At 51.0% G+C, this 15,479-nt stretch overlaps 1 protein-coding gene across 9 annotated transcripts in view; it reads left to right on the forward strand.

The window, feature by feature from the left end:
- Window positions 1-11,644, forward strand: part of GPT2 (glutamic--pyruvic transaminase 2) — a 33,965-nt gene extending 22,321 nt beyond the window's left edge. For all 9 annotated transcript variants that reach the window (XM_070262892.1, XM_005608241.4, XM_005608244.4 and 6 more), the window contains 5 exons: window positions 796-932; window positions 4,400-4,574; window positions 6,115-6,270; window positions 7,309-7,421; window positions 9,191-11,644. In XM_070262892.1, the coding sequence (XP_070118993.1) occupies window positions 796-932; window positions 4,400-4,574; window positions 6,115-6,270; window positions 7,309-7,421; window positions 9,191-9,281 (672 nt within the window). In that variant the 3' untranslated portion in view covers window positions 9,282-11,644. The remainder of the gene's footprint in view (window positions 1-795; window positions 933-4,399; window positions 4,575-6,114; window positions 6,271-7,308; window positions 7,422-9,190) is intronic.
- The last annotated feature ends 3,835 nt before the right edge of the window (window positions 11,645-15,479 follow it).

The following is a 15,479-nucleotide window of genomic DNA, read 5'->3' on the forward strand; positions in this document are numbered from 1 at the left end:
GTGTTGTCATAATTACCAGCAGATGAGCCTAAAATCTTCATTTCTGGAGGAGAGAAGGGGCAGCAGAGTGACCCAGGGTTTTCCTCCTGACCTGGGCAAGCCCCTCCCCTCTGGGTCTGGGAGGGGGAGGAGGAGCTGGACTCCTCCTGGCTTATTGAAGCGGGCGCTGGGCTGACCCTCCCGCAGCCCCACGGTGCCCCAGAGAGCCTCGGCCCTGATCCCCGTGGGGTGGGAGGCTCATCTCCAGGGCAGAGCAGGGCGCTGCCTGCTGCGTGTGTGCCATGCGGCCAGGGAGGAGCATGTCCACAGTGGTGGGAGAGACTGACAGAGCAGACAGAGGACGAAGGAGTCCCAACCAGGCAGGTGTCCCCAGGGCTGAGAGCCACACGCTGGCTCGTCAGGTAGGGAGACCAGAGCACAGGTGCAGGAACTGCCTTCCTCACTCCTCTTGAAGGAGGTGAAGCCTGCACTTCAGGAAGAACACTCGCTCTGGCAGCTGGGAGTCCTTGACAGCCGCTGGTCAGATGAAGTAGAAAAGAGATCTGGAGACTGGGTGGGGTGAATGTGGGAGAAATCAAGTGGACGTCCGGCCCGAGTCCTTTCCTCCTCACTTGTTCTGGAAAGTTTCTTCGGGCACATTCTGGCTCGTGCCTGGAAGCGTCCTCAGAAGCTGGGCTTCACACGATGCAGCCTGACTGCAGGTTGGCCCTGAGCACTGTGCCTCCCGCGGAAGCGCCTGCGTGGCTCAGCCTCTCAGGGCCTTTGGGCCTGTCCCTGTCCTGTCCTCTCCTGCAGGTATACCAGGACAACGTGTACTCTCCCGGCTGCAGGTTCCACTCCTTTAAGAAGGTGCTTCACGAGATGGGGCCCGAGTACTCCAGCAACGTGGAGCTCGCCTCCTTCCACTCCACCTCCAAGGGCTACATGGGCGAGTATGTCCGCTTCCACTCCCTCCCACTGCCTCTGGGTCTGCTGGTCCCAGTGCTCCTCTGCCCCGCCCCACAGGCGACCCACTGGACAGAGAAGGCCACCCTTATCTGTGGCCTCTGCTGATCTAAGAAGCAGGAGGAGCGAGGCCACCCCTCTGCGAGGGGAGCCCAGTGGGGTGAGGACAGCCCTCGTGCAAGGGCTCAAATAAAATAAGGTGAAGCTTGGAGGAAATCAGACTGTGGATAAACGATGAAATGAAAAGAGGACCTCAAAGCAGCTTCCGGCACTAGTGTTTTCTGCCAGCCCTGTCACTCTGACGTTGACTGAAATGGCCAAAGAAGGCAGGTTGAGCAGACAAGTGCTGTCAGGCCAGTGAGCCAAGCTCTGTGCAAAAGCTCTGTGCATGACCACAGGGGCCAAAGAGTCAGCTTCCATCCTAGATTGTTCACTCAGCTAAGGTTTGTTGAGCTCCTGCAATGAGTCCAGCACTCATCTGATCACTGAGGTCGTAGCAGTGAGCAAACCACAGCAGACTTGCCCTTACACGGCTTATGTTCTGGTCAGGAGAGAGAGGCAATAGACAGATTAGAAAAATTGGGTGTCAGGTGGACAAAAATAATTAGAGAACAGAAGCTGGGGGTGGGCTTACTGAGTTGGCTTTTGAGGTAAGACCTGAAGGAGCTGAGGGAGGGGGCTATGCAGATATCTGAGGGAAGAGCATTCTAACAGAGGGAACAGCATGTGTGAAGGCCCTGAGGTAGAAGCATGCATGGCATGTTCAAGGAGCAGCAAGGGGACTGGAAAGGAGTGAGTGAAGGGGTAAGTGGAATAACTTAAGACCAAAGAAGTCGTAGGAGGCCAGATCACCTGGGTTACTTGAGTTATTTTTTACTTTTGCTCAGAGTGAGATGGGAGCCATTGGAGGGTGTTAATAGGGTCATGATCTCACCTGACTTATGTTTTACTACACCCTCTCTGATTGCCGTGGAATGGGGACGGAAGTGGGAACCCAGTCAGGAGACTATTACAATCCAGGCAAGGTATCGTGGCCAGGGTAGAGATGGGGAGAAGACGTTGGATCCTGGATATATTTGAAGATAGAGTTGACAGGAGCTGCTTGATGGAAAAGATGGATGTGAGAGAGAGGAGTCAAGGATGATTCTTAAGTTTTTTGTCTGTACGACAGGAAGGCTGGAGTTGCCATCAGTAGACGAAGGCTGGGAGGGAAGGGACTCTGAGGAGCTGGTTTGGGACATGGTAATGTTGCAAGTGCCCGTTGATGTCCAGACAGAGATGGATGTGTGAGTCTCAGCTCAGAGCTGATATCCAGCTGGAGATTTAAGTTTGGGAGATGTCGGTGTATGAGCTGTTAGAAAGTTCTCTAAGCCTAGATGTCGTGCAAGGAGTGGTTATAGGTAGAGAAGAGGTCCAAGGGCTGGGCCTGGGTCCTCACTGCTCAGAAACTGGAGGAGGAAAGGAGGAACCTGCAAAGGAGACTGAGAAGGAAAAACCAGTGCATTCCCAGCTAAGAGCGTTCCTTCCTCACCTTTGTTGGGATGCTGCCCTGTGCCGGGCATCAGGCTGGGGGAGGGTCCGGCTTGTTAAGCTGGAGGCCAGTGTAATTGAAGCTGGAAGAGGAGCTGTTGAGGTTGAGGGAGCTGCCCCTTGGGATGATTGCCCAACTGTTCTTGGCTTTATTTGGTGTGGGCAGGGGTTAATTTACGCTGGTCTTTCTGGTCTAGCCTGTAGCAGTGCCGGCTCCTTGCTAGATTTTCATGTACTATGTAACTCTTTTCCTAAACAAATGTGTTCTCTGTTAACTCACTTTTCAAACTCAAGTGTGTTTATCACGTGCCTATCCATCTCTCCATCTGGGTTATTGATTACTCTTCTAACAGTCAGTCCCCTGGACGTTGGTGTCCTGAGTCCTGGCCTGGTGCCCTCAGATCCTGATCACCCAGGATTCGGCTGCTGTGCTCCGTTGGATTTTCTGCTCTCAGCAGAGGATTCAGCAGAAAGTTCCTTCTTTCAGTCTTTGTAACGGGAAAGCTTTTGAGATGCCGGAATTTATCTTTCTGCCTTGGAGAGTCCAGTCGTGGGATCACATGGGGATCTGCTTTGCCAGTTTAGTTCGGCGGGCTGACCCCAAAAGTGCTGGATTGAGTGTCTCATCGTGTGAGGTGCTCCAAGGTTCAGGGGGCGGCAGTGTACAGAGGAAGGTGGGACCAGGCTCCCGCCCCAGGGTGCTTGCGTGCCTGCAACTGCTAGTCTGAACGTTGTCCTCACAGCCCAGAGGAGGCCCAGCTCCAGGAAGGGTGGCTGATGGAGCTGATTTGGTTCCGAAAGTTGTTTTTTTAACTCATTGCATGATCTCAGCTTGTTTTCATGTAATTAGAGTCTGTATCAGTCAGGATCCTTTTGGTGGTAAGTAACAGAAACTCAGCTTGAATTGGCCCAGTCAAAGAGGCTTTTGTTTTTTAATCCATATTGGTAAAAGGTCCAGGAGTAAAGTTGAGTCAGAGACTTAAAGATGTGACTGAGTCGGGGGGGGCCGGCCTGGTGGCGCAGTGGTTAAGTTCATACATTCCACTTCGGTGGCCCGGGATTCATCGGCCCGGATCCTGGGTGCAGACATGGCACTGCGTGGCACACCATGCTGTGGTAGACGTCCCACATATAAAGCAGAGGAAGATAGGCAGGGATGTCAGCTCAGGGCCAGTCTTCCTCAGCAAAAAGAGGAGGATTGGCAGCAGATGTTAGCTCAGGGCTAATCTTCCTAAAAAAAGAAAAAGTCACTGGGATGCTGTCTCTGCTTTCTTGCTTTTTCTCATTTTCTTTCTCAGCTCTGCTCTCCTTTGCGTTGGCTTTGTTTTCAGGCAGCAAAAAGTTCCAGCAAAAGTCCTCAGGCTGACGCTCTTTAACACCTGTGAATCATGTGCCCACCCCTGGAGCCTGTGCAGGGGAATGCCAGGCCTGAGTCATGTGCCCCTTTGGAGCGGGGGCTAGTGTATTAGGTATGGTTTGGGCTAAGCTGCTATAACAAACAGAGCCAAAAGTACAGTGGCTCAGACAGGATGGAAGTATGTCTCTCTTTGACACAACAGTTCAAAGGCAGGGGAAGTCCAGGGCAGGCTCTGCTCCGCAGGGTCATTCAAAGACTGGGGCTGGTGGGGTGGCTCTGTCTTCTCAACATATGGCATCCCTCTCTAGCGCCGAGGCTGCTGCTCCAGTTCTCCAGTTCTCAGGAAGTGGGGGAAAAGGAAGGGGAGAGCATGCTTTCTCCTTGTGAGGAAGTCATGTAGGATGTCCACATATCCCTCCATTTGCCTTCCGCTGGCAAGAACTCAGCCACACCTGGCTGCTCAGTGTTGGGCATGGAGATGGTTAGAGAAGATTCCGGCCAGCTGCACTGCACTTAGCTGAGGTTCTCCGTAATTAGTGGGTCCTTTCCCCCTCTTCAACCCGACAGGTGTGGCTACAGAGGAGGCTACATGGAGGTGATCAATCTGCACCCTGAGATCAAGGGCCAGCTAGTGAAGCTACTCTCGGTACGTCTCTGCCCACCAGTGTCGGGGCAGGCCGCCATGGACATCGTCGTGAACCCCCCGGTGCCAGGAGAGGAGTCCTTCGAGCAGTTCAGGAGGGTGAGTCTGCTGTTTCCTGCGGCCTGTCTGCATTACTGCTCCAGCCAGGGTCACGAGTGTTCGTGATGTATTCAGGGTCGCCATGGCCAGTCTCTCTCCAGATGGCCTCCAGGAAGCGCTCATGGTTCCTCTTAGCGCCTGAGCCACCCCTCTGCGTTTCAGTCTGCAGAAGCTGCTGGGCTGTGTTTTGAAGTGGGAGGACTGTGCCTGTGTGTGATGGGGGCCCCTTCCTCTTCCTCACCTGTGAGCACCGTGGATGATCAGGCGCCCACGGGGTAGGGCCTTGTGTCCCCAGAACACCTCGGGGGGGTTCTGTTACTAAACTAAAGAGGGGAAATGCGTAGGCATCACACTGATTCTGGGCCGTGGGCCTGGCTCTGGCCTAACGGGACGTCCCCGCAGCACAGAGTGGTCCAGCCAGACCCCTTTCTGTTGCAAGTGACAAAAACTCGACTCTAACTAGTTTAAACAAAAAAGGAATTTATGGGTCATATAACCAAGAAGTCAGTTCCTACCTGTTCCAGGCTCATAGGTTCACATCTTTTCTTTTCATTGTGGTAAAATACATAGAACATAAAATTTACCATTTTAACCATTTTTAACTGTACAGTTTAGTGCATAAAGTACATTCATATCACTACCGCCCATCCCCAGGACTTTCTCATCATCCCAGACTGAAACTCTGTCCCCATTGAACACTAGCTCCCCCCCCCTTCCCCCCACCCCTGGTCACCTCTATTTTGCTTTCCGTCTCTATGAATTTGACTACTCCAGGTACCTCATGTAAGTGGAATCAGACAGTATTTGTCTTTTTGTGATTGGTTTATTTCACTTAGCATAATGTCTTCAAGTTTCATCTATGTTGTAGAGAGTGTCAGTACTCCATTCCTTTTTAAGGCTGAAGAATATTCCATTATATGCATATGGCACATTTTCTTTATCTATTCACCTGAAGGCCACACCTTTTTGCTCCCTTTTCCCAGCAGTACTTGCAAAAGTCCTGGACTGACTCTGTTCTAGCTTTGGACACATGGCCACCTCTGAGCCAGTCACTGATTTGCTTTGCCCAGGTCACGTGCCCCATGCACACCACATGGATTTTGGGAGGAGTAGCCCCCTAAAATGAAGTGGTGGGGCTGTCCACTAGAAGCATGTTCTGGGGTGTTCTGTCCAGGGCCGAGTGCATTCAGGTTGCTGGGAAGGGACTGACTTTTCTTGTGTTCAGGAATGACATCCTGGTACTAGAATAGAACCCATGACACAGGCTCCTCAGGACCTACCTGTGGCCTGGAACTCCCTGAGTGCTCGTGCGCCCCACGCCGCAGGGCACAATGTAGCCTCTCGCTCTGCCTGTCTGCAGGAAGCTCCTTGCAGGGGCGTGCGGTTCACCCACTGCCCTGGTTCGCTGTGCTCATGTGCACACAAACATGCCTTTCTCATCTGCCCTTTTACCCCAGCATGAAAGGGACAAGTTCTGGTGACTGAAGCCATTCTGTGATGTCCAGAGATGCTGACTCCTGTGTTCTCTCTGTCTCGTCAGGAGAAGGAGTCCGTGCTGGGTGATCTGGCCAAGAAAGCTAAGCTGACAGAAGACTTGTTCAACCAGGTCCCAGGGGTTCAATGCAACCCATTGCAGGGCGCCATGTACGCCTTTCCTCGCATCTTCCTCCCCGCCAGAGCCGTGGAGGCCGCTCAGGTCTGGGGCGTGGTGGGCCGGCTCTCTCACCAGGGTCACGTGGGACTGTGGGGTTGGGGGCTACTTCAGGCCTTGGGGAGCAAAAGTGCTGGTCCTAGAGGCCCCCTCAGCCAGTTGGTGCTTACTGTGTAAAGATGGCAGGCTCCCAGAGGCCCAGCCCACATGGTGTGCTGTGCTGAGGGGGCAGACGGGAGGCCAGCCCCAGGGGAGCTGGCTGCACCGAAGGCAGGTGCCCAGTGTAAGGTGATGCATTTAAAGCTGAACGGACTCTGGGGGAGCAGCCAGAGCTGCCTCTGGAGGAGCCAGCCACGTGCCTGAGAGCATCGCTTTGCAAACTTCAGTGGGGCCTCCTGGGGTCTTGTTAAATGGCAGTTATGGTTCAGGAAGCCTGCAGAGGGGCCCAAGATTCATATTTCCAGTAAGTTGTCAGACGGTGCCACAGACTCTACTTTGAGGATCAAGGGCCAGAGCAGTATTTCAGAAAGTGTCCTCACACCCCCAGACCTCCTCAATACCTTGTTAAACCTTCGAAATCTGGCCCTGCCCAGACCTACTGAATCAGAATCCCGGGTGCTGGGGACCGAGACTCTGCTTAACAGGCTCCCCGGGTTGTGCAAACCCAGGTGTGAGAAGCATTGTCCACAGTGCCCCTGAGAAGCTGGTGCCCTGGCAGCCCCCGGCGGCTGCAGACCTCGGGGCCCCGTTGTTAGAGGGTGATGTGTCTTGGCCTGTAGGAGGCCACTGTCAGTGCTGCTTGAACCACTGCTGAGGTTGGGGTACAGAGGAAATAGGCTGATACTTCCAGACAAGAATCAGAAGCCTCCCACCCGAGGCCACCCTGCAGCAGCCTTTGGGTCCTTGTTCCCTGTACCAGCTCGCAGCAGTGTCCAGCGTCCTGCCTTGGTCCTTGCGGGAAGGGGAGGGCCTGCCGTGGGAAAGAAGCCACTGTTTCAGTGGTATTTGGCTTTGAGGTTTTAATGGTGTGTTTGTGCAGTGCAAAGCCAGGACTGAGTCCTAAGTTCTGCCCTGCTCCCACAGGCCCACACAATGGCCCCTGACATGTTCTACTGCATGAAGCTCCTAGAGGAGACGGGCATCTGCGTCGTGCCTGGCAGCGGCTTCGGGCAGAGAGAAGGCACCTACCACTTCAGGTACCACTTCCTCTCTGCACAGAGGGCTGGTCCCAGATGTGTTTTGGGAAACTTGGCTTCTTGACATAGAGCGCAGGCTGCTTCAGAGACTGAGGTGTGTGCAGCCCCAGTCCTCCCCTGAGAGACACCCCCACCCATCCCATCCCCCACCCCCATTGTGTCCTGCTGCAGAGCAAAGCTGAGACCCCGTGCCCAGGGGTTCAGGTAAACTGTGTGTGGACTCCAAGCCCATCTCCTTGACCACTCTGTCTCCCCCCGAACTGCCTCTGTCTATCACATACCATCTGAAATGTTCCCAGTGGTGTGTTTTCTTCTTTTTCCCTGTCCTTTTTCAACTCCATAATGGCAGCATACAGCATCCAGGAGCTCAGTAGCGGCACCAAAAGCCTGCCGAGATACTGCATCCAAAACCCAGTGGAATTAGCTCCACTCACTGTGACACATTTCCCTGGGCATGCCGACTCGGTGCCTTCACACATGGGGACTCTCGGGATGAGTGAGCTGGGCCAGCTCAGCCAACTTTCCCCACGGAGGCCAGCTCTGTGGAGTACAGCACCTTCTCCGCGCACAGTGCTCTCAGATGTCTCCTGAAGCAGATGCTAAAAAAAGAAATGTCATGAGCTTAGTTAACACCTGGAGCCAAGTTTTGACTCAGTCAAGGTCATGAGCAGTGTGCCCTGGATGGACAAACGTGGGTGGCCTTTCCATTCTAGCTAGGTTCACCTCGGTGACTCCTGCATTCAGAAAACAGTTAAACCTCAAGGGCAGCCCTTAGGGTTGCGAAGCATGTTGACAGTATTGGAGGGAGGGGTTAGTTACCATGGCAACTTGGGAATTCCTTTGGAGGGAGAGTTGTGACTGGAGGCTCTCACTGCAAGAGACCGACTAGTGGAGATAAAAAAGGCCCGTCTAGTAGGAGTGAAGTCTCGCTGTGTGTCTGCAGGCAATACCGACAGTCATGAACTAGAGAAAGTTCTCTTTATTTATTTATTTATTTTTGAGGAAGATGAGCCGTGAACTAACTGCTGCCAATCCTCCTCTTTTCACTGAGGGAGACTGGCCCTGAGCTAACATCCATGCCCATCTTCCTCTACTTTATATGTGGGATGCCTACCACAGCATGGCTTGCCAAGCAGTGTCGTATCCACACCCGGGATCCGAACCGGTGAACCCCGGGCTGCCGAAATGGAACGTGTGAACTTAACTGCTGCGCCACCGGGCCAGCCCCGAAAGTTCTCTTTTTTAAAAAATTTTTTCTTCTCCCCAAATTCCCCGAGTACATAGTTGTGTATTTTTGGTTGTGGGTCCCTCTAGTTGTGGCATGTGGGACACCACCTCAGTATGGCTTGATGAGCGGTGTCATGTCCCTGGGCTGCAGAAGCGAAGTGTGCGAACTTAACCACTCGGCCACGGGGCGGCCCCTAAAGAAAGTTCTCTTCACTGGTCAGAATGTTGTGCAGGCCTGCTGCGATAATGGGTGGTGTGTCTTAGCCTAAAGGCTGCCGCCAGCTTATTGCTTTTGTTCGCATGAATTACTAGGGTAAAAAAGAAATGTATGAATGGGGGGAAAAGTGGTTCAACAAGTGCCAGATGCCGCCCAGGGGCTGGAGCTATCCTAGCGGCCAACACAGGCCCGCCCTCCCCACGCAAGTTGCCCACACCTTCTTGTCTCTGCAACTACAGGTGAAGGAATGAGCTGCTGGGTTCATTCCTCTCCCCTCTTGCAGAGCAACTTGTGCCCAGGCTGACGCTGTTGTCTTTCCTGACAGAATGACCATTCTCCCTCCAGTGGAGAAGCTGAGGACAGTTCTACAGAAGGTGAAAGAGTTTCACATAAAGTTCCTGGAGAAGTATGCGTGAGGACTCCTCAGGCCTCAGAGGGAGACTGGTCCTCGGGCCTTCCTCCTGACGCCCACCCAGACCGGACTGAACTCGCCTTCCCCAGCGACTCCGCCTCAGGCCTCACACAGGTCACTGGTCGCTTTCATGGTCATTTTGCCCCAGGAGACTTCTTTCTTTTGTGCCTTGATGTGGGACCACTTCTCTTCTGAGCAAATGTGAATTGGGGATGTCTCAGAAGCCTTGTTTTTTTGATGCAACCAAAGTAGAGGGGACTTGCTCAGCATATGTGGCTGGCGTTCTCTGAGTCTCTTATCGTTGCTTTTGGAAAGTTCATTTGGGGTTTAAAATAACCAGGGTGTATTGGGTGAGATGTTTCAGATCTGGAGAAACACGAGAGTATCGGGAAATGTATGATTTAACCGTGGTGAGGACTGGAAATCTCAAACTCACCATGTGATCTGTAAAATAAAACCCTTAGTGTTGTAAAAATCTATTCCTTCCACCAGGAGAGCCTGGAAGTCCACTGGAGGCTCAGAGGGGGCCCACCCTCTGGCTTGGAGGCAGACAGCCTGTCCCTTAAAGACTGGTGAGGGCAGCAGCACGCGAGTTAGACTGGATGCCAGGCTGGGTTGTGGCAGGCACTAGGGGCTGCAGCAAGGTCAGAGGGTCCCACAGGGGAGACTGGTGTCAGCCAGGCTCCAGGTGAGGCAGGTCTGCTCCTGGGAGCAGGCGGCAGGGAGTGAGGGCTCTAGGGGGAGGGCTCTCCCAAGCATGCGTAGGTTGCGACCCCCATCTGAGACGCCTCCCTGGAGTCCAGGGACTCAGGGTACAGCCCAAGAATATCCCAGTCACGTGGAGGGATCCTGCCTGGTGACATGTGGCTCCATCCCACTGTTACCCAGCTACTGGTCTCTCCCAAGAGCTTGATTGAACACACAACGCCCCCAGATGGCGACAGCAGGGACAAGGAAACACTGAAAACGTCCTAGTGAAGGAGGGGCATCCTCAAGGACTTGACGGTGAAAATGCCCCCCACCGTCCTCCTGTAGTGTCTGTGGAGTTTTTCAACCTGCATTTGGTCCGTTTTCCAGCTCTTAATTGGTCACAGTACTTGGTGGCTCGGCTGCTGTGGAAGAGTACATGTGATCTGAGTCAACGTTTATAGAAGTGTTTTCACTTAATGCCAAGTGTTTTGCTTCCACATTTGCTGCTAGTCGCCCTCCTGGAGTCTGCAGGCTCTCCTGTGGCATCAGTCGCCTCTCCAGACCAGAGGGGCATGGTCCTCCAAGCCTGCGGCTGCCCTGGCATTAGCAAACCTGGGTGGGGCCTTGCCCACAGTCCCAGAAAGTGGGTGCTACAGGCAGCAGCAGGCTGAGTGCCCTCTTATCCTCCACCAAGAGCCCCCTCCTGCCATTGGCCTTCCCCAGGGGCAGTTAGGGAAGCCAAGGCCAGGTCAGGAGTCTAGGGTCCCAGCGAGTCCCAAGGAATACTGAAGGAGCTGAAGCGAGAAAGCTGAAGAAGCTGCAGGTGTGAGCTCTGACAGCGGCCTCCCGTGCTGTAGTATCCACACTGGGCTCGTGCAGGGGACGCAAGAGGAAGCTTCACACTGTCCCCACTCGCTAGCATTGCCGTCTCTGTGAAGTAAGCAGCCTCAAATAACAAAGGGAATGTTCTGGAACTTTTCCTTCCTTAAAAAGTGGAGAGAATTGCACGTGTGCTTGGTGACGGTGGATGAACCAGGATGTGTCCCAGAGTCGTGAGATTTCTGGTGGGAAGGTTAAGTCGTAGAAGCTAGTTTATTTTTTATATTTTTATAACAACTGCTTTTTTCATGGGGGGAGACAGGGTTAGTATTTGTAGTCTTAACAAGTCCAGTAGTTTTTCTATAAATCTCTTAGATTATAAATAACCCCTAAAACCTTTGCAAACGTTTACATGAGTTTTTAAAAGACGCCATATACAATTGGTTTGCTTTTAGAATAAATGACTAAAAACATGATAAGGTCAGCTGGTTTGGGGGCTGGGTTCCTTCAGGCAGGAATGCTCATCACGACCGCTGTGCTGTTCTTCAGATTCTATTCTGATAGCTCATTTGGGCCGCCAGAGAAAGCCGTTTGTCGTTTGGGTCGCACTTTAAATCTACAGTTATGGGGTTTTCTGTCGTTCATCTGATCCACGCCTGAGGGCTGGTGGCCCATCACCTCGCACCTCCAGGCCAGGCTGGTTGTTGTCCAATGGTGTGTGGATTTGCGGGAAGAGCTGCCAGGCCCACCTGTGGCTGTTTTCCAATCTAGGTTCTCATAGGCATCTCTTGACAGAGGTACTTAATGATGGCTCTGCTGGAAATTTCTAAACAATAAAGTACATGTCCAAAATGGTAACTGTGTTTAACTTTTGTACTTTAGATCTAAACATCACGCGGACTTCACTGATTGTACATCTTCACTCTTTGTAACTTGTATTCCTAACACAATAGTGAACCTTTCCCCCCAAATACTGTAAACTTCAGTCACAGCTTTTCAGTTTCTGTTTCTTTTTAGGTGCCAACTCCAATGACCCTGAGCTGCTTTTTGTCGCTGAGGTGGGAAGACTTTGTGGATTCATTGAAATGGAATGTTGTTAAAATGAACACAGACCTTGGCTTTCTCATGGAGGTGAAATCAGAACTAACAGCTGCTTCATGGGGGAGGGGAGTGGAGAAGCAGCCCTGGGGCCAGTGGGGAGGGGGACGTCACCTATGCAGGGATTGTGTTCATTTTCCCCAGGCTTTCCCAGACGCACATCAGTTTTCGCGTAGGGTTTTGGAATTCAAAACTGTACTTTTCACCTAAAACTAAAATTTTTGAGAAAGTTTTTAAAGAAATTTGGAAAATATAAAAAGAAGAAAGGACTGTTTCAGTTGGAAGAAATGGAAACCTACTCAAAGTAGCTTAAGTAGAAACGAAGAATTTATTGCCTTGTGTAAGAGGAATTTATTGAAGTCCTGGGGGGAAACTGGCTTCAAGCTGGCTTTAGCTCTCCTGTTCCCCCTGTTAAATGCAAAGCCACATTGTTCAGCTCCACATCGAAGATCCCAAAGAACGACCTTGATTGGCTGCCTTGGTCCATGTGCCCTTCCCTCACCCGGTCTCTGTGGCCCGTGAGAATAGAGTCCTTTGGTTGGCTCTGTGTGCAGAGTGGGAGGGAGAAAGGGGGCTTAGAATCACCAGCCACATCAGCGCTATTGGAGGAAAAGCTGTTCCCTATAGGAAAGGGGGGTGGAGGTGGGGCTGCACCAGCAAACCTCCTTTACCACAGGTGGCTCTTTAGAGAGGGATGAGGGGGGAATGCGGTGTTCAAGGTGGGTTGAGTCGTTACTGTTGATAATCCGAGGGGACTGGAGTTGCTCTCTGCATCCTCCCTGACAGTGCACGCACACATGGGAACATACACATCTTGTCTGGGAGCTAAACTTGGTGTGGTTTATTATATATGGAGTTAATTAAGTAGGTGGGGTTTGAGAAAGAGTTGTTATTCTAGATTATTTTTGGTATAGGCTTTTCTGTAACACATCTAGAAAGACTTCAGCAAATATTAATAAGGACCCAATATGAGCCATGAACTTTTGGGGGATGGGGAGTCGAGATGTGATCACTGTCCTCAAAAAACTTAGATGGAGGGGCTGGCCCCGTGGCTGAGTGGTTACGTTTGCGTGCTCCACTGCAGGCGGCCCAGTGTTTTGTCAGCTCGAATCCTGGGCATGGACATGGTACCACTCATCAAACCACGCTGAGGTGGTGTCCCACATGCCACAACTAGAAGGACCCACAACGAAGAATATACAACTATGTACCGGGGGGCTTTGGGGAGAAAAAGGAAAAAAAATCTTTAAAAAACAAAAAACTTAGATGGAATGGCCACGAGACAGTTCAGTGCTCAAATCCTATGCGCGCAGTGGTGCTGGGCTTCAGAGAAGTCTGGGTGAGACACCAGAGGAAGGCAGTGATGCTCTTCTCTACCAAGTTGTGGGGAGCACACCCACCCACCTCTTCTCACTGCCCTCTGAGGGCTGCCAGATGTCTTGCCTTTGGCCTTTATCCTGCCCCTGAGCCAGGGGATCCCCCTCCCCAGGAAAAAGGAAGATGAAACTTACTACCAGACACCCACCCAGCTCTCTTCCTTGAGAGTCCTGGGTCAGCTAGAGTTTCACACTGAGATTTCATTGTCCTACTTAAAAAAAAACCGACATATTTTTTGTCTCCTCCTCAGTTTCGTCTGCCTTTCCTCTGAATGCAAATATTGGGGCATCCCCTTGAAGTCCTTTTGAAGATATTAAATTTCAAAACTTTAAAGACATCCAGAATCCTAGAGATACTTAGAACAAGGTCAGAGCACAAGTGCACATTACACAAAAGTGTAAAATACAAACAATATTATCAAAGTAAGCATGTTCATGTGGAAAAGCTAGAAAATAAAAGTCTAGAGAATTTGAAATCCCCTGTAGTCCTCCAACCAGAGTAAATCAGGCCTAACATTCTGGGAGATCGTCTCCTTTTCCTGAGAATACTTTTACATGGTGGAGATGTGTATGTGTGTGTGGTTTGGATCCTAACTTACTCCCCTTCTACATTCGAACATGGTGGTAAAGGTGCCTGGTGAGCAGTGTGGACGGCTACTCCATGAGTTCTCCGGGTGAACAGTTGTGTAGTTAACTGCACTCAAGCTTTTGGATTGTAAACGGTTCTTGGTTTTTAAGGATAATGCCACATAAGAAACATCCTTACATAAGGAGAGTGTTCCCCTCCCTCCCCCTTGAGTGCAGGCTCGTGTGGAACATTCTTAGGAGTATTTTCTGTAACCTTCAAGGGACTCATCCTCAGGTCAGAGTCCAAAGTTGGGCAGACCATGGTGCCAGCTGTAGGATCACTGAGCCTCAAGGCTTATCATCTGTAAAATGGAGCTAATAATACCCACTCGTGGAATAATAGGATCATTGTAGGCATTAAATGGGGGGGAAATGTGCATATGTGTAACTTAGCATAGCTCCTGGCAAGGATCCTCATTTGCTGAGCACTTTCTGTGATTCTCTCTGATTTAGAGCAGTGTGGATATGCGATGCAGGTTCAATAAACATTGAAACTGAAGGGAAGACTGCCTTCAATATGCTGGATATAATATGAGTGACATTTTCAGGTAGTGAGAACCATTTCCCAACACTTCTGAACATACTCTGCTCTGCAAAGCACACTGGTTATTTTTTTTGTCAGTGGTAACTTTTTTGTCACAGTTTCTAAAAAATGCATGGGTCCAGTTACGCTACAGTCTTTATGAGGTAGGTCCAACTTAAAAATCACTTTTCACAACTTTGGTGTAAATGGATGTTTGGTTTTGGAGCAGGTCCATCTTGACCCACTGGTGCTGGTTAGGAACTGGGATCATTTGGACTCACTGGTATTTACATGGGATCATGTCCTTCCCCATATAGGACCTTTGTGGGCCTTTGTCCCTTTGTGGTTAAGATGAGCTGTTGTTTGCCATTTCTGACTTAAAACTTTAAAAACAAGATGCCCCCAATGATATACCTTGGGTGCCAAAACTCCACTCAAGGAAGTAGAGTGTAAAGTTAGGATTCCTTTGATTGTACGTGATAGAAAACCAAACCTGAGAAGTCAAGAAGAATTAGCTAAATCAGACCTACACTTCCCAGCCTCCCTTGCAGCTATGTGTGGCCATAAATTTAATGGGACATAAATAGTGTCATGTGGCAGTTGCTGGGAACTTCCCTTAGAAGAAACCTACCCTGTCTCCTTTTTCTTCCTTGTCCTCTCCTCTAGCTGTTTGGAACACAGCTGCCATGGGAGGCATCTAAACCATGACAACAAAGATCACATGCTTGCGCACAGTAAACACTGTAAGATTTAGCTGTTATTTTTGTTGTTGTTAGCACTCCAACATAATCCCAAGGACGCAGTCTTTTGGGCTTGCAGGAACATTTGCCTCGAGTTTAGATTGATCATCTCAAACTCGTTACCTACAAGGGCGGCTTAATAAGTGTTGGCAACATTCGTGGATGTGTGAAAGCCTCTTGTCATTTGTTCAGCCCTGGCAGAGCAGCTGCGTGCCAGGCACAGTGCCCAGTGATGGGGAAACAGCAGTGAATCAGACATGGTCCCACAAGTTATAAGGCTGATAATGCCCCATGCTAGTAAGAGTGGGGAAACCAACACTGACACACTG

The sequence above is a fragment of the Equus caballus genome, chromosome 3 (genome assembly GCF_041296265.1).
Source record: "Equus caballus isolate H_3958 breed thoroughbred chromosome 3, TB-T2T, whole genome shotgun sequence".
In the NCBI taxonomy this organism is placed as follows: domain Eukaryota; kingdom Metazoa; phylum Chordata; class Mammalia; order Perissodactyla; family Equidae; genus Equus; species Equus caballus.